The 25,267-nt window shown below is 51.6% G+C and overlaps 1 protein-coding gene across 2 annotated transcripts in view; it reads left to right on the top strand.

Moving 5' to 3' along the window:
- The window catches only part of BOC (BOC cell adhesion associated, oncogene regulated), a 67,147-nt gene that overhangs the window by 34,190 nt on the left and 7,690 nt on the right, over nucleotides 1–25,267 (top strand). For both annotated transcript variants that reach the window (XM_005873314.2, XM_014545395.1), the window contains 7 exons: nucleotides 15,746–15,892; nucleotides 17,756–17,899; nucleotides 18,393–18,686; nucleotides 19,035–19,307; nucleotides 20,342–20,649; nucleotides 24,322–24,481; nucleotides 24,822–24,932. In XM_005873314.2, coding sequence (XP_005873376.1) covers nucleotides 15,746–15,892; nucleotides 17,756–17,899; nucleotides 18,393–18,686; nucleotides 19,035–19,307; nucleotides 20,342–20,649; nucleotides 24,322–24,481; nucleotides 24,822–24,932 — 1,437 coding nt within the window. The remainder of the gene's footprint in view (nucleotides 1–15,745; nucleotides 15,893–17,755; nucleotides 17,900–18,392; nucleotides 18,687–19,034; nucleotides 19,308–20,341; nucleotides 20,650–24,321; nucleotides 24,482–24,821; nucleotides 24,933–25,267) is intronic.

Raw genomic sequence — 25,267 nt, 5'->3', positions numbered from 1 at the left:
CGGGGAGGGTGCGGAGGGGCCATCTCTTCATGAAAGGAAAGGTTGAGGTCAGAGCTCCACCTCCTACCATCATACTCCTCCTTTATATTTTTAATTATAGTTAAATTACGTTATAGAAAGTTTGGAATCTATAGAAAACAGTGTTTCTCCTGAGCCCCCATCACACAACCACTATTATCATTTTGGAGCACACCCTCCCAGCGTTTCTCCAGACCCACATCTTACACTGTTGACTACTGAACATGTGGTCTCTACCTTTTCTCCTCTTCCCCTTGACATGGTACGACAAGCATTTTGCACTGGCCATGTGACCATTTTAATTTTGTCTTTTTTTATTGAGTGTTAAATGCATCCGGTAAAGCACACGAGGTGAGCTAATGTTCCGTGACAACCTGGCGCGGTTTCCCATGTCCACACCGTGTGCCATCACTCCAGCAGGTTCCTCGTGCCCCTTCCCAGCTCACCTGCCCCACCCCAACCAGAGCGGGATCATCGTTCCCCACGGCCCAGGAACATCCACCAAAAGGCACCGAACCCTTTTCCCATCACCAGTCAGGTTGCTCCCAGTTGTCCGTTCTTACACATAAGATGTGCTTTTTAGCAGCATTGGTGCCTTTGAAGGATAATGCTGCTCATCTCGGAGGGAGAGCCCATCTGCAAGTGGTCAGCACATGTCCGTGAAGCGCAAAAACGCCATCACCATTCACTTGGCCTAATTAGGAGCCAGGCTGAGCCTTTCATTGTTTGGAGAAGGGGAGAGCTGGAGAGGAGGAGGTTTGCTTTGGAGCCCTCCTTGTACTTCAAGGTGTATCTGTGTGAGGGAAGACAATTTATAGCTTTATTAAAAAAAAAAATTCCTGGCCACTTCTTCTCTAACGCTTAAAGGGATCTGCAGTTGGCAGTGAGGACAAAGGGAAGGGTTTGGTTGCAACCCAAGAAGGCACAGCGAGAGAAGAAGGGGCTTGTGCAGAAGCCAACCGAGTCTTGTTTGAAAGCCAAGAGCTATTGGCTTGTCATTTAGACATGAATCAGAAGTGAAATGTTTGGGCCTGACTAGAAGGACGGAGAGGTTCTGGAAACCGGGAGAACGGGCGTGGAGGGGTTGTGTCATGGAGAACAGGGAGTCGGTGGAGTGGGACTGCAGCCTCCCAATTTGGAGGAGGCAGCGGGAAGGCGGGAGAGGCGGGAAAAAGGGGTGCTGTCTTTGGGTTAATGCCATGGGGCATTTGGCCCAGACTCAGCAGTTAGATTAAGTTTCCGAAAGCACATTCCTGAGCAGAATGGGGGCTGTGTTTTGCTGGTTGGCTGGTGTACGAGGGAGGCTGAGCAGCAGAAGGGATTACCAAAGGCCTAGTCTGCACTTAGAAGCCAGGCTGGGCAGTGGCGTGCCGGTGTGCACGCACGCACACCCCACACAGTTCGAGACTTCCTTTTCCTCGGGCCTCCTCTGCGCATGTCCAGATGTTCATCCTCTGACAAAGCATTGGCTGTGTGGCCTACCTGGCAAGACTGCCTCCTGCATCTCAGTGAACTTCTGGAGATCACTGGGAGCTTTTGGTGATTGGGGCTAGAGCCTGGCATGAGGAATCGGGGTATGGAGAGGCCACTAGCAGAACTTTCCTGGTCCAGACCTCTTTGACCCTGATGCTGGGGGGTGGGGGTTGCACCTGGCCTTCATCCCCACCTGGTGACGTCAGCTTCTGGTCTTCAGGTAAAATTGCACCACCTGAAGAATCTCACCTGAGCACTCCTACCCTCCACCCCAGCTTGCCCTGGCCATGTGGATAACGGCTGCCCTCACTCTGTGGAGGTGCCTCCCCAATCTCCTCTGTAGGGAATTCTTTCCTTGTGGAGCCTACATGCTGTTTGTGGTAAATCTCTCTTGCTGCTAATCTCTCTCACTTCAGACCACCTTATTTAATTCTTGCTTTTTGACATGCATTTGACTTTGAGATCCTTGATTCCTTTTACCTTTCTTTTCACAAGCTTTACACCAGGAGCCAAATGCTTGACATGGCTCAAACGTTCCCACTCTGCACCTGAGCCAACAGCAGGAATTGCCAACGGACACCACAGTCCTCTGTCCAGGCCCCGACTCAGCCTGAGAAGGGTTCTCACAGCACAGCAGTGCTCACACCGGTTCACCAGAGCTGACATGCCTGTCACAGCCACTTCCTGTCCCTTCCCTCCAATAACCTGCCGTTCAAGTAATTACCCTACATAGTTCTTCATCTCCAGCTTTTTTCCAGTTTTTCTTCCTTAATTCTCCCAATTATCCTTTCAGCCCTAGTTTCCAGTCGAGGTCGGAAATAAATAGGTGGTACCTGGGTAGGAATTTTAGTCCTCAAGCTCATGTGACTTCTTAGGCTGATGCTGGTGTGATTGAGAGCGGGTTTGTCACTCCCTGCAGCTCCTCCATCAAGGCCTTCAAGCACTTAGACCAGGCACCCACTGCTGAGCTACCCTCTCTCCGGCAGCAGCAGGCGGCTGGCAGGACAGGAGGGAATACTCCTTCGGCAGCTCTCTCCCTGACTCTGTGCCTTTGAGGAAAGGTCAGAAGGTGACAAGGCCCTTTGTTACCATAATTTAATTCATGAATACGATGAAGAGCCAAACTGATCTAATGGGGGGAAAAACCCAAACAAGAAACTGAAAGGGAAAAAAGATACTGGATTTAAGTTCTAACTCTGACACTTTGAGTTACTGTGACTTAGAGCAAGTGACCTAATCTAGATTGTCACAGCATTGAGATGGCACAGTATATTACGTCTTCACTCTCATGGCTTTTTCTTTGAGGATCAAATGAGAGAATATGTGATAGTAATTTTTTGAAGCATTTTTTACATTCCAGGCATTTATTCATTCATCAATTTGGTCAACACACGTTTGTGGAGTGTTTTCCTGTGGAGTCTCCGGGCCTGGCTGCCCAGCTCCATCCTGGGAACAGCCCTTTGGAATCCAGAGTCCAGGGGGTGGCAAAGCGCCAGCCATAGCTGGAACCAAGAGAGAGGATTGCCTTCTTAGGAAGAGGGAGCTCACCAATTCCTGTGATCTTCTTCACTCCCTATGTACACCTGTTCTCCAACCTAGAGCCCCGCCTCCCAGCTGCCTGTCAGAGCGGCCCGCGGTGGCCCTGCCCTGCCGTCACTGTGGCCCACAGGTGCTGTGTAGGCCTCTGTTGTACACTGCCGCTCGGCCTTCCAGCCAGGCCGGGCTGACCCGGCCCCCCAAATGTGAATGCCACAAACAGAAGCCTTGTCTCCATTAGCTCAGCTCCCCGCAACTCTGATTCCCATCAGACATTTCCTTGAGGTCGTCTAGGCTCTGACCCTGAGCCTAGAACAGGCCATGAAGGGCCACTGTAGACATTTCTTTCTTCAAGTCATTTCTAGCTGCCTTCATCCCTGAGAATATGTGATAGTAATTTTTTGAAGCATTTTTTACATTCCAGGCATTTATTCATTCATCAATTTGGTCAACACACGTTTGTGGAGTGTTTTCCTGTGGAGTCTCCGGGCCTGGCTGCCCAGCTCCATCCTGGGAACAGCCCTTTGGAATCCAGAGTCCAGGGGGTGGCAAAGCGCCAGCCATAGCTGGAACCAAGAGAGAGGATTGCCTTCTTAGGAAGAGGGAGCTCACCAATTCCTGTGATCTTCTTCACTCCCTATGTACACCTGTTCTCCAACCTAGAGCCCCGCCTCCCAGCTGCCTGTCAGAGCGGCCCGCGGTGGCCCTGCCCTGCCGTCACTGTGGCCCACAGGTGCTGTGTAGGCCTCTGTTGTACACTGCCGCTCGGCCTTCCAGCCAGGCCGGGCTGACCCGGCCCCCCGAATGTGAATGCCACAAACAGAAGCCTTGTCTCCATTAGCTCAGCTCCCCGCAACTCTGATTCCCATCAGACATTTCCTTGAGGTCGTCTAGGCTCTGACCCTGAGCCTAGAACAGGCCATGAAGGGCCACTGTAGACATTTCTTTCTTCAAGTCATTTCTAGCTGCCTTCATCCCTGTTTTAGTCAGAGTTCTACAGAGAAGCAGAACCAATTTTACATATATATGGAGAGAGAGAGAAAGAGAAATAGAGACAGGGAAAAAGAGAGATGGAGAAAAAGGTTTAAAGGACTGGCTCCCATGATTGTGGAGGCTGGGAAGTCCAGAATCCATAGGGACGCAGGACCCCCACTTGGGAAACAGCAAACCATCCGTTCTCCAACCCTGGGTTCAGTATTTGGATGTTTTAGAGAATGGAGTCCCGAGAATTGGGGTGTGTTTAAAATTCCCAACAGGGCACCGTGAGACCTAGTCCTGATGGCTGAGGATCTCAGTCTATTGGAGAAAATCGGCTGCAGAAACATGGGAGCCAAAGAGCAAGCCAGACCTGTGAGTGGCCTCACAGACATGTAAACAGATTTTAGTGGGAGCTCAGATGAACAGTGATTCAATTGGGGGATTGAGGAAGACCCGGAGTTGAGTTTGAAGAATGTGTGGGATACACCTTTATTTCAAATCTTTTGAGTCCTCACATACCTTCCTCTGACCTTCAACAACTAAACTCACCTATCAGTATTGTGTACTGAGACTGAAGCCCAGGCCAGTTTCCGGGATGGGGCAGATACTGGCATAGTGAGTTTAATTTCCGGTGTGTGTTTCCACGGTGAGTTCACTCGGGTCTTGAGTCTAACCACCAGGTGATTGTCTCTTTCTTACTGCTCCTCCTATTCCCCACTCCACTCCCAACCCCCATTTCTCACTGTTTCTCCTCTCTTTTCCCTTTGGGAATACACATTTTGTGATTTAGAAAGAAACACCTTAGAGTGTTTTTTCCAGCACCACCTCTCTCCCCCAGTCCGGTTCAGCCAGCCAATGATTGCTTGACAAAACAAGAAGGAACCCTTCGTTGCAAATTGGAGAAGCATTTGTTATTGGCTTGGATGCCTCAGAGAATCCCTTTGGTCTGGGATGAAGGGCTGGCTGTGATGTGAAGAAGTGTTGGGGGAGGAAAAACCACACAGGTGTCTTCCTGAGCTGCCCCAGGAGGGCAGGGAGGCTGCAGCTCAAAGCGGGGGGCTGACGAGGGTCTCCTTTGCGGGAGAGACAAGCAGCTCCATATGGGGTTCATAGCTGAAAAAGGAGAACTAGCTTGAGCCTAAAATTTAGCTACTTTGTACTTTGCCACTTGGACAGGAAAATCGAGAGACAGCTTAGACCCAAAAGGTGCTAAGAAGCTTGAAATCTAAATGGGAAATGATTAAGGAGAACCTTATATCTTTAGGCCAAAGTCATATTCACTCTTTGTGTTTTCTGCTGGATACAAGCAGAAATTCACAACTTACAAGAAGGTCCCCGATGTTCAGGCGGCACTGGCAGCGCTAATCCCATCAGACCTGGCGCAAGTGCCCAGGCAGACGTGTGGTATAAGCTCTGCTCGGGGCGCGGGGGAACCACACAGGTGTCTTCCTGAGCTGCCCCAGGAGGGCAGGGAGGCTGCAGCTCAAAGCGGGGGGCTGACGAGGGTCTCCTTTGCGGGAGAGACAAGCAGCTCCATATGGGGTTCACAGCTGAAAAAGGAGAACTAGCTTGAGCCTAAAATTTAGCTACTTTGTACTTTGCCACTTGGACAGGAAAATCATCGAGAGACAGCTTAGACCCAAAAGGTGCTGAGAAGCTTGAAATCTAAATAGGAAATGAATAAGGAGAACCTTACAGCTTTAGGCCAAAGTCATATTCACTCTTTCTGTTTTCTGCTGGATACAAGCAGAAATTCACAACTCACAAGAAGGTCCCCGATGTTCAGGCGGCACTGGCAGCGCTAATCCCATCAGACCTGGCGCAAGTGCCCAGGCAGACGTGTAGTATAAGCTCTGCTCGGGGCATGGGGGCAGCGGCTGTCTGCCCTAAGCAGCCAGGCTTCCGATTCTCTATTTAGCAATGGTCAATATTTGCCAAAGGAAGACCTCAAGACCATGGCGCATCGTCCACCAAGAACATTCTCAATGCATCCCACACTTCTCCTCAGTCTGTTCTTCGCACACAGCTACACACGTAAGGAAACCCCAGGGCCGTTTTCTAAGCTGTGTGTTGAGGGGAATTCTAGATCCAGCGAGCCAGAGCTGAAGGAAGGATTTCAGCAGTGCCCCCGGCCAGGGATTTCACTTTCCACAGTCAACTGCAGTCTGAAATTATTAAGTGGAAAGATTCCAGAAATAAACATTTCTTGAGTTTTAAGTTGCACAGTTCTCAGTAGCATGATAAAATCTCACACGTCCTGCTCTGTCCTGCCCGTAGCGTGAATCATCCCTTCGTCCAGCATCTCCACACTGTTAGCCACTTAGTACCCACCTTGGTTATCAGATCAACTAACGCAATCTTGCAGTGCTTGTGTTCAAGTACCCCTAATTTTACTTAATAATGCCACGTTTACATAACTCTTATTGCAGCATCATTATTAGGACAATTATTGTCATAATTGTTCTCTTTCATTTGTTATTGTTGTTCATAACTTAGTGTGCTTAATTTATAAATTCAGCTTTCATAACTATGTACATACAGTCATGTGCCACTTCACAACAGGGATACATTCTGAGAAATGTGTTGTTAGCCAGTTTCATTGTTGTGCGAACATCGTAGACTGTACTTACACAAACCTGCACAGTTACAGCCTATTGCTCTTACGCTACAAGCCTGTGCAGCATGTTAGCGTAGAAAACAACAGGAGAGTAAATCTAGTGCAAGAGAAAATGATGCACTCAAATGTTGCGGTAAACGAGATGTCTGAGGCGGCTGCTGGCACAGCACTGCATACTGTTTACAGCAAAACTATTTTATAGGTAGGAAGAGTACACTCTAAAATAACAATAAAAAGTATAGTAAATACTTAAACCAGTAACGGCCATTTACTATCAAGTGTTATACACTGCATGTAATTGGGTGGGCTATGCTTTTATACGACTAGCAGCACAGTAGGCTTGTTTACACCAGCATTCCCCAGACACGTGAGGAAGGCGTTGAGCTACAACGTTATGACAGCTACAGTGTCTCTAGGAGATAGAGTGTTTTCAGCTCCATTATAATCTTAGGGACCGCTGTCATATATGCAATCTGTCGTTGACCAAAACGTTATGTGGCACAGGACTGTATAAGGAAAAAACATAGTGAATATAGGCTTTGGTACTGTCTGCAGTTCCAGGCATCCACTGGTGGTCGAGGTCTTAGAACGTATCCCCCACAGAGAAGAGGGGAATGCTGACTAGCTTGCTGGAAATCACTGGAATCCTTTAGGAAACACGATGCAAAACGGTTCCTTTAAAATGAAAAAGAATCAAGAGAACAAGCGAGTCCCTCGGCTCTCCCTTTTCTGTACGTGGGAAAGTCGAGGGATTTGTACTCTGATCTTGGTTTTAGACTTTCAGCCATTTTCAGAACCTGGTAATGACCCTGAGAGCTAAAGGACAGTGAGTCTGTTCTGCAAGTGAAATGTTCACATCTAAGATAAAGGATTACTTCTTAACAGTGAGAGAAAAATGTAAGCAAAATGAAAAGAAAAAAAAACTCACTGAGGAAAAATACAGCATGAGAGAAAAATGTAAGCAAAATGAAAAGAAAAAAAAAAACTCACTGAGGAAAAATATAGCATTTTTTTTCCTGTAGGGAAAATTGTGCTTAATTTTGAGTGTCTGTCTCTTCTACTTAAAAACATCGGAGGATTTCAGGGGTTGCAGACTAAGACTCGGGCTGTAGGATGATACACATGAGCCCGTCTCTGAGCCCGCATCGAGGCCCAGCCAACCCCATTTTCTCAGCTCCTGGCACTCCCCTTGTTTGGGGGATGGTGCTCCATATGCCCGCACCATCTTGCTTTCCATTCCTTTCCCCAGAAAGTCCCTCCCTCCCTGGTTTAAAAATTCCTTCTCAGTTCTCAAGACTCAGGTATCTTCTCCTTTAGGAATCTTTTCTTGAAACTTTCAACTTCCCCAGTGTCTGTGGTAGGGTCTCTTCTTCCCAGCCTCCTCACCATCCTGGGTTAGAGAACCCTCTCTTGCCCTGTCTCACTGTCTGGAGGGCAGGATATTGCCATTCAGCTGGGTGACCACGCTGCTCTGCACAGGGCCTGGTGCACAGTAGGCCTTCAGTGAGTGTCTAGGAAGAAGAAGACTCTAGATTAAAATGTGTTTGAAGTTTGGAAGATCGAAAAGGCATGCAGAAAGTGAACAAAGGCTTCTTCACTAAATCCTGATATATTAAACATTTTAAGGAAGTAAATAGGAAAGAGTGAAGCAAGAACTTGGGCCATAAAGATACAAAGAAATTCAGGAATGGTTTAGAAAAACGGATGGATATGAGAAACGTTGGCTGTGGGGTTTCTTTGGTTGTTGTTGTTTTTTAAAAGAGATGTTTGGAGGAAACTTTGGAACCTTTGAAGGGAGACGCCAGTGAATGTGGCTCCATGTCCCACCAGACACTCTGGGGGACACTGTCCGAGGTGGTGGGTGAAGCCACCACTGCTTCAGGAATACGTGGTTCCCAGGCCTGCGGGCAGAAGTGGGCACCCCTGTGGGCTTCACTGGCCATGGGACGTGTCCCTTCCTCTCCCACCTGGAGTGCTGTTTTTAAGGGCAGGCTGAAGTGCTCATCTTCATTCCTCCTGGGCGCCTTGGCCTTGCTTTCCAGTCCTCTCCCTCTTCCTGTGCAGGCTGCCTGCCTGCCAAAGACCATGCCAGGATCCTGGATCCAGCTCTGGCTCTGATGAGCCCAGACCACCAGGATTCACATTAATTTTCCCATTGCTAAAGTTTATAGTTTATATTGAGTTGATCAGAGAAATATGTGTGATGTGGGTTGCTGGCAAGTAAATCTTTTTTTCCTTCTCTCTTTCTTCAGTGTATTTTTTCAAACCATTTCATTCCTTGGTCGAGTCCAAAAGAAACTCCCCAGTCCTGCTAACCAGCCCTGCTTCATAGCAGCACTGGAGTCAGGTAAACGAGATGGTCTACAGACATCTTCTCCGTTCATCTGGCTGCCAGACTCGGTGGAGACGTGGCTCCCACCCTTGACTTGTCTTCAGGGATTAATCACAGTTCTCATTCTCTTATGTCTTTTAAAAAAAATATATTTTTAATTGGTTCAAGCCAAGAAATTCCTGAAGCATTAGGCCAGTTTATTGCAAATCATTTAATGACATTGCAAACTAGGTTCTTTTTATTTTTCTTCCTTTTTCCTCTCACACTCCTCCCTTTCTGTCTTCTCTCCTCTCCTGCCCACCTCCTGTCATGACTTTGATCTCCTGCCCTCACCCCCTGGCTCTTTAATCTCTTCTCCATCCTCAGTTTTCTCTCACTGCTCAAATCTGGGTGCAAACTCCAGCGCAGCTCAAAGGAAAAGAGAGAAACACAAGATTTAACAGCGAATATGTTTGGCATCTGCAAAGGTTTTTTTTCCCCCACGGAAACTGTTTTTTATTTAAATAAAAGAGAGCATGTCTTGTTTTCATCAGAAAGTGTGTTTGAGAAATTTTATGTCATGTTTCCATGGCTGTCAGGAAAGTGCTTTGGAGCCAAAATTATTTGTGCAATAGAACAGGCAGAAAAAAAATCCCAAAGAGAGCAAATATATTTACCCACTCACCCTGCCTGCAAAGAGAGGGGCAGTTCTCACTCCACCAACCTCCTTTCTACATTTCCTCAGGAGGTGCAGGCGCCCTGCCCTGGGCTGGAAAGCTGGTGGATGTGGGACACCCTCTGGCGCATTGTCGAGTCCTACTTTGTGTGCTGTTTTATGTCTGTCCATAAGAGTAGAGCTCGCTGGATTAGGACCTGTGTCTTGTCTTCTCAGTGTCTTCTGCAATGCCTGGCATAATAGATCACCTCCAGCTCCTGGCTGGCTAATGGCTGTCTCCATGACGCCTGGAGGGGTGGTCTTGTGCCGAGTGCTGACTACAGAATATCCTGATTTTGTCCAGCCTCATGGGTTACAGTGGGTTTGGTTTCAGTGGTCTGTGTGCCAGGGCAACCGACTGGCAAAAGGCTTAGTCACTACCCAGGATGTGTGGTTTCTGAGCTGCCTGCCTGTGCCCCAGCAAACCCCAGCCACTCACCAGGAGCTGTGCTTTCTGGCCGAAGGGAAGCACTGTCAGGCTCGGGTCTCTACGCTGCCTCTGGAATTGATTCTCCAGCAAAGCACTTTCATTTCAGAGGACCGATCTTGGGGTCACGCCTGGGGTGGAGGTCAGCGTGGTGGTTCTCTGCCCATCAGTGAAGCAGCCCAAGGCGCTAGCAAGCTTCTGCATGGCCAGAGGCCACACGGGGAGGCAGTGCCCGGGACCCTTCCCCTTCTCCGACCCCACCTCCAAGTCCGTCTGTAGGGCAGTGAGCCACAGGCTCTGCCTGAGAATGCTCTTAGGAGCTTCGCTTCCCTTGCACTTTTCCAAATTCAAGAAGGGACTCGGGTGCAGGGAGGGGCCGTGGGGTCAGCACTGAGGAGAATGCTTTGTTAGAGCAGAGCCTTCTGTGCTGTGAAACGTTAGCCACACATGCAACAAGCCACCACAGGACAAGTCAAGACCTGGAGCCATGAGAAGTGGGGAGTAGAATTATCAGTCAGCCCAGAAACTTGCCGATGGCCACGAGGCTACGGAGCCGTCCTGGCAGCATTGCCAAGGGAGGGAGCCGCTCCACTGGGTGCCCCCGCAATCTGGTGGATCCCATCCAAGCCTCAGCGAATGAGTACAGGCTTGCCTGGTGATTCCTGAGAGCAGGCGGGAGGGAGGCAGGACTGACTGTACGGGAGAAATGCCTGGGTGGGTAGAAAGCCAGTTGTTTAAGGTGAGCTCGTAGAGAGGAGGATGTTGGTAACTCCATGCAGCCCCAGCCTACGGCACTATTTCACCTGACTTCTTACACAGAATTGAACTTTTATTTGCAGCCTAAGTGAGGGCCCAGGGAAGAGAGGTGGCGTGAGGAACCTTCCTGACTGTGATCCTTCAGCTTAAGGATTACACGAGGGCACACTGCTGAGGCTCACAGCACCTGTCAGTGGGTGTGTGAGTTCCGTGGAAGTCAGGGAGCTGGGCCAATGATTAAGCTTGGACACTTCTGCACTATGAGAAGGCATGAACATGCACCAAATATTTTAGTTTCATTCATAGCTCTACTGAGCCTCTCACTAAATAAAGGAAAGACTGAATCCAGAAGGTGGTGAGAAAGGAATTGCAAAGGGGCTCAAGATAAAACTTACCAATCATGTTTTCTCCTGTGACCCTGGTGATGGCAGCCATGCCCACGTGCCTCTCAATGTCTTTTACTTGCCTTTTCTAACCCTGGCTGGCTTGTCTGATGCACCCTGTAAATGTGAAGAGGAAACATGGGGCACATCACATGATCTGTTTGAACAAATCCCTGCAGTCTGTGCATCTAAGGTCCCAGGGAAAAGACAGACCAGAAGATACATGTTCCCTGAAGAAATTGAACACATAAAAGGCAGGGAAGTGAGCAAAGTTCTGTTTGGAACCTAAATGAATATGGGCTTTCTCTGAAAGCACAGCATTTTGTGGAATGTAAGGAAGGTCAGGAATCTCCAAGGTGGCCCCAGTGACTAGGGCTTCTGACCTGCTGAGAGCCAAGAAACAAGAGCGAGACTATGGGCGTCTGATTAGCGCAGACAAGTTAATAAAATAGCTGGAATACACAAAGGGAGGATGCAAAAGCGGGTCTGAGGGAAGGCATAAGAGGATTAAAGCTGCAAAAACAATCCAGTAATGGATTTCTCAAACACACCAGCCAACAGGCAAGGACAGGTGTCCTGTCAAACCATTTCCTGGTGAAACCTGATCCATCCTTCTGACTCAGGGCCTGCTCACCTCATTTGTAACTGAAGGGCCTGCCCCTGACTCCCAGTGGGGCTCTCTGAGCAGCCGGGAGACTGGCCAGGAAGCCAGCTTTGCAGACAAAGGGGCCAGGGACAGGCTGCTTTCCTTCACATGCAGGCAACTGCATCTCTCTGCATCTGCCTCGCCTGGCGGCTGACGAGGCTGGCACTGCGCATGAAGCTTCACCCATCTCTGTCCTTCTCCCTACCCCAAACACTAGAAAGGGTGCTCTGATTTTCAAGTCGGTCATCACTTCATTACTCTGTCTTTGATCCCTTAGTGAAACTCAACTTTTGCTCCAGCAGCCAATTTGGGAGTTTGTCTAGTGAAGCAACAGCTAAGGCTTACGTTTAGGAGGCACAGGGAGGGGACAGGGCCAAGGACTAAACTTCTGCTTATTTGTTCTGACACCAGGAAGGTTTGCCTGCCAGTCGACCCCCGTGGGGAGCTGGGTGCCCAGCTGGGTGTCCTCGGTCCTGCCTGCATGGCTGTTGTGCACATGTTGGCATCAGAACAGAGGGCTGTCTGGCCACATGGCTGACCGGTGCCCAGCTTTGTGCCTCCCCCACTGCACAGCCTCCTGTCTCCAGCCCAGCAGTTGTCAGAGGTGCAGAGGGTGCCAAGAGGGGCTTAAGGAGGGCCTGGTATTTCTGGGGCCGGGTGGGTGAGGGGGTTGCACGGAGGAGCATGCTCTGCTCCTGCCTGGATAAGCCCGCAATTGCCATGGGGCAGGAGCCCAGGCCATTAAGATGGTGATGGCATTCTGGTGCCAGACTCCTTTCAGTTGCTCACGCCTTTCTTGCAAAATGATCTGTTAGGTTTAAATATATTCTTGCTCAAGGCAAATTTCCTTGGAATGAGGTAAAGATAAGGGGGAGGGTAGGAAAAAACTCAAAAACTCTTAGTGGAGTATTTTTAGATTTATTAGACCATTGAAGGGAGTGCTTCTTAGTGATGGGGGAATTTTCCAGATGCCCTTGAGCTCAATACTCACAGCTCGCTCTGTGGGGCGCCTCCTGGCTTGGCAGGTACACGTGCACTGTGTTGAGAACTCCGAGGCCTCGGCATCGTTTAAGTGCCTGGCTTTGGAAAGCAGTAGCCATATTTAGCTAGAACACACTGAGCACAGGCAATCCTCCCCTTCCCACAGTCCATATCGCCCTTCTCTCTGAGAGAAAGTGCCTCCTATGTCTTGGCGGAGAGGCTCACCCAGGACTGGGCTGTCATTTATGGGGCCCAGTGCAAAATGACAATGCAGGGTCCCTTGTTCAAACATGATGAAGAATTTCAATATGGTGACAGCAGAGCATTAAACCAAGCATGGACCCCAAGCACGGGGCCCTGTGCAACTGGGCATGTTACACTCCCATGAAGCTGGCCTTGGGCTCAGCCTTCTTCCAATGCAGCGCTTCTCAACCTGTGGGTCGCGAACCTTTTGGGGGTCGAACGACCCTTTCACAGGGGTCTCCTAAGACCATCGGAAAACACATATATAATTACATATCGTTTTTGTGATTAATCACTATGCTTTAATTATGTTCAATTTGTAACAATGAAATTGGGGGTCACCACAACATGAGGAACTGTATTAAAGGGTCAGGGCATTAGGAAGGTTGAGAACCACTGTTCCAATGTATTCAATGAGGATTAGCGAGCATTTGCTATATTCTGCATACTGGGCAGTGGGGCTTGGGGCTGGAGGCGTGGAGTGCAAAATAGACTGCTCACTAGAAATTTACAGTTTAGTTAGGATCAGATATCATGCACACAAAAATTAAATAATGATGAGATCATTCTTCTAAAGCCCAGAAGGCCTTAAACAAATAATGGGCTTTCTCAGAAAGCACTTTCAGTCACCTACCCAAAGGAAGGGGTCGTGAAGCTGGCCTTCCTTGCAATAAAATATATTTAAAAAAAAAAAAAAAGAAAAGGAAGGGGTCGTGAGGCTGGCCTTCCTCGATCCACAGGCATCACGTGGTGGGCCTGGAGAATGAAGTGGAGTAAGAGAAATGAATTGGGCAGGCTGTCATTGGTTTTGCCACGCCACTCTGTGGACTGTAGCACACATGTCTTACTCCACATTTATTGGACCTATTTTACCTCTTTCCTGTGACCCCGGAAGTAACCTCTCAAGGAACGTTCTATTTTCAAAATAGCCACACTTAGATAAAAGGTTGGCCACACTTGGATAAAAGGTTCCTAGGACATGGGCCGTGCTAGGCCCTTATCCTTGAGCTCATAATGTAGGCCAACTCAACTAGCACATCTGAGTTCACAGGCAACAAACAGGCCCCTTGTACCTGATGGAGGGGCCAGCTCTGAGACGGTCATTTAATCAGTCATTCCACATCACTGGGCATCTACTTGGCCAGGCCTAGGTTAGGTTCAGAAAACATGCATGAAGACTTGGCCCTGCCCCTAAACGGCTCACAATCTGATATAGTGATCAAAGGGACAAGGATCCTTTCATAGACACAGAAGGGCCCTCCTGCCCTGGCTTGACTTGGCTTGACTGAGAGCTTCTGGAAAGTTCCATTGAGTGGGAACCTCCTGAGCCGGCTGAGTGCCTCAGTCACCAGGCTCTCCTTTGGCGACAGCAGTTTGTTTTTAGTAATTATCTCTCCTCTCAGACACCTGACTCCCGCTGCTCCGGTGGCCTTCTCTGGGTCTCCAGTGGAAACAACAGCAGCAGGTGGCGTTGTGGTCAGCTCCCACAGTATCGTTCTCAAGAGCTGAGCAGAGATGGTGTGGTCAGCAGTCAGTGAGGGTGCCTCGAGGGTGTTTTCTAAGTCCCATTATGAAGAGTGGGTAAACACTCGTATTCTCATCTCTTTTATCTTCCTCTCCATCCATCTTATTTCCTCTCTCAAGTTAAATTCAGAGACAGTTCTGAAAACCGAATTTGGAATGTGGTTTTGTTGCACGAGTGGCCCATTCTGTTCAGCAGCATCAGTGATTCGGCTCCTAGAGAGACAGTTTTGTGGTTTGGACTCTTGGATTGATTGGGAAGCATCCGGCTCTTGTTCCAGATGGACCTCCATCCTCTCTCAGCTTAGATCCCAGTCTTCCTGCCAGCGTGCCAAGCCAGGAGAGAGCCACTGTGCTGCCAGGGGCTGCAGCCTGGGGTCAGGGCCCTCAGCTCCCCCATATTCCCCTGCCATTAAGCCACACCAGGGAGACCCCTCTTTGCCTTAGAAACCCTGGGGGCATCCACAGCTCCCCACCCCAGCCCTGAGAAGGTATTAGCCATGATGTAGAGCAAGCATGTCAAACTCAGAGGCTAACACGGGCCAAATGAACGAGGCATGCGGCCCATAAGCCATGAGTTTGACATGCTTGATGTAGAATATAGCTCCTGGGTAGCAGGAACAACCCCGGTTAGAGCCATGCTTGGTAACCGAGCGAAATCCTGGGCCTCTCACTTTTCACTATGGATGTCTGAGAAGAACCAGGGAAGGCCGTTCTTGAACTGGAGGAGACATCGGCATTCTCTTTTGTTGTTCCCTCTGAGCTCTGCCAGGACATTTGTGCCTTGACCCTGACCAGGTTTAGTAGGGCCGGTGGGCCTGGTCAGCTTGCCCCCATGTCTCAGTGTAACAGAGAGTCTGGTCCGCATCACAGGCTCCACCTGAAGGAATCTCCATGTCCACCCCCACCCTGCAGCTCATATGTACCAAGTTGAACTCCAATGCAGTGATGAAGGCCACACAATCCATCCTTTAAACTCCCCTAGACAACAAAAGGTAGAGGAAAGACTCACAGAGAGACCCCAATGTGAGGTTTTACAGCTGTTTATTGAGACTAAAGACACTGAGACATAAGCCACCCTGGAACATTTCATGTCTCCTCCATCGAAGCCCAACTGGCACCACCCCCTTCTCTCCACAGATCTCCAGGACTTCAAGTTAGACGTGCAGCATGTGATTGAAGTAGATGAGGGGAACACGGCGGTCATTGCCTGCCACCTTCCTGAGAGCCACCCAAAAGCCCAGGTCCGATACAGCGTCAAACAGGAGTGGCTGGAGGCATCCAGAGGTGAGCAAGCAGGAGCCCAGAGGCCAAGGCCGGGGGGAAGCTGGCCACCCCTGTCTTCGGCCTTGATATTTAGCCCTGTGGGATCCTGAAGGGACTGGCTCCTGTTACGGAGGTCTTCCACCCTGTCTGAGGAATGTCTTTGCTCTTTGAGGCACTGGATGATGTTAAGCTGCGCCATTTGGTCAGGGCTGTCAGCATAGGTTCCAGATTTCCCCCATGTGAGCTCCCGGCCACCAGGCCGACACAGAAAGGCTGCCGACAAACCCAGCCGCCCCTGCAGCTGCAGCGTGGGAGGTGGAGCTCGTCCCCACACAGCAGAGCAGTCTTCTTATGGAACTTGAGTTTCTCCCTGTCCCCATTTTCCTGGTAATGCAGCCATCGAGGGGGGAGAGGGGAGAGGGGAGGCGAGCTGTGGTCCCCCGAGTACCAGTTGGGGGAACAGGAAGCTTCATCCACAACTGAACCTGTACGCTAGGCCAAGTAGACCCTACTGACTGGACCCCACAGCTCAAAATGTGTAACTTTAAAAACATATACATTTTAAAATATTTTATTAACTTTTTCTGGTTATGAAAGGAATGTATGTTCACTATAGAAAATACAGAAAACTGTTTTCTGGAAGGGTAAAGACCCGAGTCCTGCCCCTCGAAATACATGGAGACTGCGGGAAGAACATCGATCTGCACCGTCCCCAGTGGGAGCCTGGAATGGCCCCTAGAGCAGTGATGGCGAACCTTTTGAGCTCGGCGTGTCAGCATTTTGAAAAACCCTAACTTAACTCTGGTGCTGTGTCACATACAGAAATTTTTTGATATTTTCAACCATAGTAAAACAAAGGCTTTTGATATTTATTTTATATATTTAAATGCCATTTAACAAAGAAAAATCAACCAAAAAAATGAGTTCGCGTGTCACCTCTGACACGCGTGTCATAGGTTCGCCATCACTGCCCTAGAGGAAGGCTGCCCAGCTCACAGGGGCCAGAGCTTCTCCCTATTCTGTCTGATATTTGCCTAAGTAGCTCATACCCAGGGGCAGGCCGGTGCCAGGATTAGTGAGCCCGGGTTATAGGGATATCCTGACTCCCAGGGCAGGCCACCAGGAGCTTGGAGTGGAGGGCCGGTGACTCGCCTGCCAGGAAGCTGGACACCACTGGTGTGTCCAGCAGCGTGAGCCAAGCCCTGCCCCCCCCCTCAGCCCCCCTGACACCCCTGGCCCAGAGCACACAGCCCAGCAGGCCAGTGATGCAGAGGGGAGGGCTTCCTTGGCGTTCATGGAGAGCGTGGGTTTGGAGTCAGAATGTTTTCCCCATTGCAGAAATTCAGTAGTGAGGTGGCTCAGAGCTGCGACTGACAGACGATGGCAGGTTCTGAAGTGAAAGCCAGCCCTCCTGTGGGAATGACCTCTTAGCTCCAGGGGTGCATTAGGGCCCCTCGAGCCTGACAGCGGCCGAGGCAGCACCCGTTGGGCCACTTTACAAATAAGGGAACCAAATCTGTGAGGTTATGACCTTGCCCGAGATCACACCTCAGTACAGGCAGGTCCAATGCCTTGAGTCCAGGTCTGGCCAACCCCATGTCCTGCTGCCCTTCGCCAGCTTCCTGACGTGTAAAATGCTCTTCCACAAATCTGTGGACTGACCTGGAGGGAGTTACCAGCCGGTTAGCTGGTTCCTTAGTTGTTTCGTTCCCTGGCATTCTGTCCCCCTGGCTTCCAGGTTTTATGGGAGAAGAGCACTTGGGGGGTGGGCTTGCTGGGACTCAGGTGCACATTTTGGCTCCTGCCCCGCCCATTTGTGGGAGCTGTTGGGTGTAGTGCTTTAGGCCCAAACTCACCCATGTTCCCTTCCTGTTCTTTCCTCAGGTAACTACCTGATCATGCCCTCGGGGAACCTCCAGATCGTGAACGCCAGCCAGGAGGACGAGGGGATGTACAAGTGCGCCGCCTACAACCCGGTCACCCAAGAAGTGAAGACCTCGGGCTCCAGTGACCGGCTGCGCGTGCGCCGTAAGGGGCGGGGCCTCCCTGGTGGAGGGAGGGGCCTGGGCTCCAGCTTTGTGTTCCCCGAGGTGGGGGTGAGGGTTGTGGGGCGGGGATGTACAAGTGCGCCGCCTACAACCCGGTCACCCAAGAAGTGAAGACCTCGGGTTCCAGTGACCGGCTGCGCGTGCGCCGTAAGGGGCGGGCCTCCCTGGTGGAGGGAGGGGCCTGGGCTCCAGTTTTGTGTTTCCCGAGGTGTGGGTGAGAGTTGTGGGGCTCCAGCTAGTGCAATGGTTCTCAACCTTCCTAATGCCGCGACCCTTTAATACAGTTCCTCATGTTGTGGTGACCCCCAATTTCATTCTTACAAATTGAACATAATTAAAGCATAGTGATTAATCACAAAAACAATATGTAATTATATATGTGTTTTCCGATGGTCTTGGGCGACCCCTGTGAAAGGGATCCTCCACACCAAGTCCTGGTCCCACACACTGTCCTTCCCCTCCTCCCCCTCCAGGCTCCACGGCCGAGGCCGCCCGCATCATCTATCCGCCAGAGGCCCAGACCATCATCGTCACGAAAGGCCACAGCCTCATCCTGGAGTGTGTGGCCAGTGGGATCCCGCCTCCACGGGTCACCTGGGCCAAGGATGGGTCCAGTGTCGCGGGTTATAACAAGACGCGCTTCCTGCTGAGCAACCTCCTCATCGACACCACCAGCGAGGAGGACTCGGGGACCTACCGCTGCATGGCCGACAACGGGGTCGGGGAGCCTGGGGCGGCGGCCATTCTCTACAACGTCCAGGTGTTTGGTGAGTGTCTCCTGCAGACCTTCTTCTCCTTGACCTTCCCTTTGGTCTGCTTGGCCTGTCTAGAAGCTCCTAACCCCAGCTCAGGGTCACATGCCTTCTGAGAGGTCACGTGCTGAGTGAGTGACAGGAGCACTGAGAGGTGGAGGTTCTGGATCCCAGGGACTAGGGTAGAGGGCTGACTGCCCCTCGGTGCCCTTTCCTGCTGTGGCTCTGGTGGCGGAGACGGAGGCCTTCCCTTTCCTCTGTCAACAGCCTTCCTGACTGCAGAGCCCCCACCCCCCACCCCAGCCTGCCTGGCACGGACGGGGAGACTCCGCCTCTCTCACCCCTGCTCTGGTTTCCCGGCAGAACCCCCCGAGGTCACTGTGGAGCTGTCCCAGCTGGTCATCCCGTGGGGCCAGAGTGCCAAGCTCACCTGTGAGGTGCGCGGGAACCCCCCGCCCTCAGTGCTGTGGCTGAGGAACGCCGTGCCCCTCACCCCCAGCCAGCGCCTCCGACTGTCCCGTAGGGCCCTGCGCGTGGTCAGCGTGGGGCCTGAGGACGAGGGCGTCTACCAGTGCATGGCCGAGAACGAAGTTGGCAGTGCCCACGCCGTGGTCCAGCTGAGGACCGCCAGGCCAGGTGAGTGCAGCACGGGGGCTGAGAGCGGAGTGAATACTCACAGAACCCTTCTCTCCAAGGGAATCTGAAATAGAACCCCGATGTGTAAAACCAATAAAAGTGGCTTTCAGTTGTAAGTTCAAATTTATATTAACTTTTTAAAAAGAAGTACAGGTTTTCACTAGTGAAAATGACCCATTTAGCTGTTGTATTATAATTTAAAAATATAATTTAATCGTTTTGTAGAATCTGTGGGTTCATAGGGTTCCATGGAACCCAGTCTGACAACCCCTGCTCTGGAGCAAAGGAAAGCAATTGTATTGTTAGCTTGATTCATTTCCATTGACACCTGTAGCGACTGAGCAGTTACTGTGCTCAGCACTGGACTAGGTAGCCTGGAGAATACAGAGAAACATAACACAGAATTAGCCTCAAGAATTTTTTCATGGAAGAGATAAAATATGCAGAGGAAATAGTTGGAGAAAAATACAATGACAGAGAATGAAATGCTAAATCATCATTGTCAGATGCCAACCTCCCGTGGGGCAGGCAGAGTCGGTGGACGCTCCCTGAAGGAAGTGCTGCCCTGGCTCCTCAGATTCTCAGGGGCATTTACAGTTGGCTTTCCATCTCCCGTTTCCAGGTCAGTGCAGTGGAGAAGGAAAAGGCCCGTGTGTGCCGTGTGCTAAGACTCCCCAGTGTGGGGCATGCCCCCAGCCCCAGTGTTAGGCATGAGAAAGAGGGCACAGGGTTCCTGCACCCCAGGAGCAAATAGATAGTTCACTTCAGATGTGGAGTCAGGAACACAAACAGGTTGCAGACACGCTTGCCTGCCATGCCTGGGCCATGGCAAGAAGCCTGGACGTGGGGCACCAGACTGCCTTTCCCTACGGAGGGTAGGGGCATGACCCTCTCTACCGCGGAGCCTGTTGAGTGGGCTGATGGCCATGTCAGTCCTGCCCTGAGGGCTCTTCCTGCCCGGCAGGTCTTCTCTCAGCTCAGCAGGTGACCAGGGGACGAACACCCTCTTCCTTCCCTTCTCTTTCCTGCTCCAGGCACAACCCTGAGGCCAAGGCCCGATGCTAAGCTGGACACTGCCACACCTCCCGTGCCACCCTCCAGACCAAGAAGCCCCGACCAGATGCTGAGGGGGCACCCAGGGCTCCCGAGGCCTCCAACGTCGGTGCAGCCAGCTTCCCCGCAGTGCCCTGGAGAGAAAGGGCAGGTGGCGCCCGCCGAGGCACCCGTCATCCTCAGCTCACCCAGGACCTCCAAGACTGACTCTTACGAGCTCGTGTGGCGGCCACGGCATGAGGGTGGCAGCCGGGCACCGATTCTCTACTATGAGGTGAAACACCGCAAGGTATGGTGCCTGGCATTGTGCCGACCTCCTCTCAGGCTGGGCGGGGGTCTCTGTTATCTCCCTCCCCCTGAGCTCCCGCCGCAACCTGGACTGCCAACCCCACTACTGGTCACGACCTCCCGTCTCCTCCAGGGGACTTTCCTACCACCTCCAGGAAGAGGGTGGTGCTGGGCATTTGGGACCCTACAAGGCCCAGGAAAAAGCCATGCCTTTGCCTCTGGGTCTGGGCTTCACGCACAGGCTTCCCTGAAGCTACCACCACCAGCTTCTAGTCCCAGAGGGAGCTAACTGTCTCCCTGTTAACCATCCCCGGTCCTCCCCTCCTGGCTCTGCCATTTGTTGTTGATGTTGTTCTGTTTTTGAACCAAGCTAAGCTCCGCTGGGTGCATACCTGCAAGAACACAGGCCTGGTGAGCGAGCTCTAAGCCAGGAAAACAAACATTTGTGAACAGTATTTCTCTGAGGCCTGTAAAGCGCCCTCAGTTCTCAGACTCGTGGCTCGGGTTTGACAGGCAGGCGTTTGAGCTGGAAGCACATCGAGTTGCTCAGACCTTGACAGAGGGGAGTCTGTCCCATGGTGTTTGGGGAGCTGTCGGGAAGGACTCTGGTGCTGAAGGGGTACGGGACGGAGCCTTCCAGCCCGCTGCCCTGCACACTGTGTCCTGGGAAGCAGCAAAGGGTCCCCGGGCTGTCACCCTCACTCAGGGCTGCATCCTCACTTGCTCTGACCCTGCAGTTCCCTGCAGGAGGATGTCCTTGCAGTCCGTTTCCGATCGCCCCACGTGCATGCTACCTTCTCTCTAAGGTCATTAGACAGTAGGCAGTTATTGTTTTCAAATGGATTTTTAAAAATCTTACTTGATAAGTAACTCGTTCTAATGCTAGACTTTCTTATGCATTCATATTTTTTTGCTCGTGAAAGTGCTGTGTGCACTTGGAAGAAGAATTGGGATAATATATGAACGTGAAACTAAAAGAGTTTATCAACTCTTCTTCCCCCTCTAAAAACGAAAGCCAGCCCTGCGGGGAGGAAGGTCTGGCTGTGCGGAAGCCATTTCCCCCGCTGGACATGCGGCCTCTCTGTGCCTGTCCCCTGGACATGCTCAGGACAAGTCCACAGAGACTCTGAGGGGGTCAGAAAGACACCTCGGGCAAAGCTGCCACCCAGGTGGGGGCCAAGGCAGGCAGTTCCTTATTGGTGCTCGGCCTGCTGGCCGCCTTATTGCCAGCCAGCAAAGGGGTGAATACATTTTTAACAAACAGCAGCATTGTTCAGCCCAGGTTACGGGGCAGGGCTGGTCCTAATCATTGTTTCTCTGTGTAACTGGACACCTCCACCTCGGAGCTGTAGACAAAGATCAGGGCAGGCCAAACGCTCATGGTTCCCAGGAGATGGCAACCAGCATGAGAGCAGGAATAATATTTTTCAGGCCAAGAGGTGGCCACCAAATTGCCTCGCCAGAGGGCAGGCTGGCAAAAGCCAGGCATGGTGATCCGGAAATGCCAGGCTGGGGTGGCACCCAGCCTCTCGGTGTGTGTGACAGTGACTAATTACCGTTCCATTTCTTATTTTCATTTCTGGTCCCAGTGGCAGTGTGAGGCCAGGCCTGGGAAGTGAGCAGACACTGCCCACTGGGCCTCACTTCTATCGAGCCAGCCTGTGGGGCACTTGGAGCTGTTAGGTGGGCACGGCCGCGACAGAAATGATGTCCCAGAAGCAGTTCCTTTCTTCTGGGACTAACATCTTCAAGATCCTCACATCAGAAAGAATTTGGACATAAAAAATACCAGCACTTGGGTTGTTTCTTCAGCCCCCTTCTCTTGCTGGAGCCTGCGAGCCTTTCAGTGCTTTTTCCCCTTTTCACACGGGGGAGTGGCTTCATTTCCTGGTGCATCTGCAGACCCTGGCTACTGTGTTTGGGTTTCCAGCACCGCCGGGGATTCTCAGTTTGTAAAATCTTCTCCCCCTGGAACAAATCCTGGAAGCCTGACATTAACGAGCCCGGGCCCTGCCTGGCCCGTGAATAGCAGGGCTTGTTCTACTTTGGAATATTCTTCTTGGGACTCAGAGCTTTCCTGGCAGCTGTTTAGTTCCTTCAGCAAACCACACCTCAGGCTCCAGCAGGCTCTCTGAGACGTGCATGCCCGCAGTTAGGTCTGTCCTGGAAGGTAGGGTGGCTGAGAGCAAGCAGCCTGGCCTCTGAGCATCGCCCTGAGCCTGAAGCGCCTGTGTTGTTGTTTTTTCTTTAAAGAGCTGGGAATGTGACGCCATTACTATTCATCCATAATCCTGACAACTCATCCACACTTTTTAAGTTCTAAGCAAGGACTGAGGGCAGGAGAAGAAAAGGGAGGATTGAGATGGCGGAAACCTCACAGAGCGGAGGGTGTGGGGCCGTAGGGAGAAGGGCCAGGCATTGTTGGGAACCTACTGTCCACCCAGTACAAAGCTCGACACTTTACACAAATCACCAAATTTAATCTTCAGAATCACCTGAGAGACCTTATTTGCTTCATTTTACAAATGAAAAGCCTTGGGATCAGAGAGGTTAGAGAACTTGCTTATGTTACACAGATAGTAAGAGAGACAACCAGGATAGAACCCAAGATTTTCTGGCTCCCAGATTGTTTTTCTTTCTAAAGAGGTTAAGATTGTGAGCATGCACTCACTGGGGCTGTGGCCTTTGGCAAATTACTCATCTCTCTCAGGCTGTTGTCATGAAAGCACTGTATAGCATATATAAAGTGCTCCATGCCTAGCACCTGGTAAATGCTCAGCGAATGCAGCCATTCTACTGGTACTGCTACTTTTACTATCATCCTCATCTTATCTATTCTAATAATATAGGAATGTGCAAATTGGCCGGGACACCGCCACGTAACAACCAATCAGGACAGGGGTGGGGCCGTGGCGGAGAGCTCTCAGCACACCTGCACCAGGGGTCCGAAGGGTGTGGAGAGGAAGGGAGAGCAGATAGGCAGTTAGGGTGATCAGGCCAGGAGGGGGTGCAGATAGGCTGTTAGGGCGATCAGGCCAGGAGGGGAGCGCAGATAGGCAGTTAGGGGGATCAGGCCAGGAGGGGGGAGCAGTTAGGCAGTTAGGAGGATCAGGCCAGGAGGGGGGAGCAGTTAGGGGGATCAGGCCAGCAGGGGAGCAGTTAATGGCATCAGGCAGGCAAGCAGGCAGGTGAGTGGTTAGGAGCCAGTGGTTCCGGATTGCGAGAGGGATCCCGGATTGGAGAGGGTGCAGGCTGGGCTGAGGGACACCCCCCCCCCCCCTGCGTGCATGAATTTCGTGCACTGGGCCTCTAGTTAGAATATAAACTGTTTGCTTTAAATAGAGCAAAGAGGAAGAAAGTAAAGTGAGTTTTTCAGAAAAAGAGAGGTCTTCGGAGAAATTCTCAGCAATGTCAGTGAGGCCTTTTGACCCTCCCCACTGGGTTTTCTTTGATGGGATCATTAGATGAGAGAGGAGGGATCCTGACTATACTGTCCTAGAGCCGGAAGGCCCAGTCTGCACTCTGCTGCACCACCGCTCCCCAAACCTGCCCCGTTCTCCTCCCACCCACCCCTCCTGCCCTCTCGGCTCAGGTCTGCTTTTCTTGCAAACCACAGCCACCAAGAGCTCCCGGCCAGAGGCCGGTCCTTATGACCAGCCACCTTCCCCAGCAGGTCACAAACACCTCTGATGATTGGACCATCTCTGGCATCCCAGCCAACCAGCACCGCCTGACCCTCACCAGACTGGACCCCGGGAGCTTATATGAAGTGGAGATGGCAGCTTACAACTGTGCAGGCGAAGGCCAGACAGCCATGGTCACCTTCCGAACGGGTGAGGGTCAGTCGTTGCCCCAGCTTGGGGTTCCCATGGGCCTGAGAAAATCCTCCTGGGCTCAGGTGAGACCACCGTCCCCTTTTCCCACTACTCACCACCCTTCCAGTGCCTGCCTCCTGTGGTTTGTGTGCCCAGGCTAAGGCCCCACCTCTCAGCAGGATGCCACCAGCCAGCCTCTCTGGCGCCCCTCAGGCAGAGCGGAGATCAGACCCCACTTCCACTGCCCTGCATTACTTGCACCTCCTCGTCAGACCCCCTGGCAGAAAGCACTCTGTGGAGAGGCAGACCTAATACTGCGTGCTCCCTCCCTGGCTGAGCTCAACCCGTTTCTACCCAGGACGGCGGCCCAAACCTGAAATCATGGCCAGCAAGGAGCAGCAGATCCAGAGAGATGACCCTGGAGCCAGCCCCCAGAGCAGCAGCCAGCCAGACCATGGCCGCCTCTCCCGTAAGCCCCCAGCAACCCCCAGGGGTAGAAATGATGCGTGCTCATAACCGGAACCCGGTCCACAGCCTCGGGCTCACTGCTGATGGATGAATGGGCTCTTGGTTCTTCCTGGTGTCTCCCCACAGTGAAGAAGTACAGATTGAAGCTTTTCAGATAAAACCCTGGAGTCCAGTACTGGGGTTGTTGACCCTGTGGGTGCAGAGGCAGTGGAGGGGAGAGCAGGTGGCCATTGGCGCCTCCACACTCTGACCTGGCAGAAGTATGGCTTTCAGGAGTCTTAGCCCACGGGCTCCTCCTTGGAGAAGGCCACCTAGGTGACCCATCCAAGGTGACCC

This window comes from Myotis brandtii, unplaced genomic scaffold (assembly GCF_000412655.1).
Source record: "Myotis brandtii unplaced genomic scaffold, ASM41265v1 scaffold406, whole genome shotgun sequence".
Classification (NCBI taxonomy): domain Eukaryota; kingdom Metazoa; phylum Chordata; class Mammalia; order Chiroptera; family Vespertilionidae; genus Myotis; species Myotis brandtii.
The sequence above is the reverse complement of the archived record's forward strand: the minus strand, read 5'-3'. Positions and strand labels throughout refer to the sequence as shown.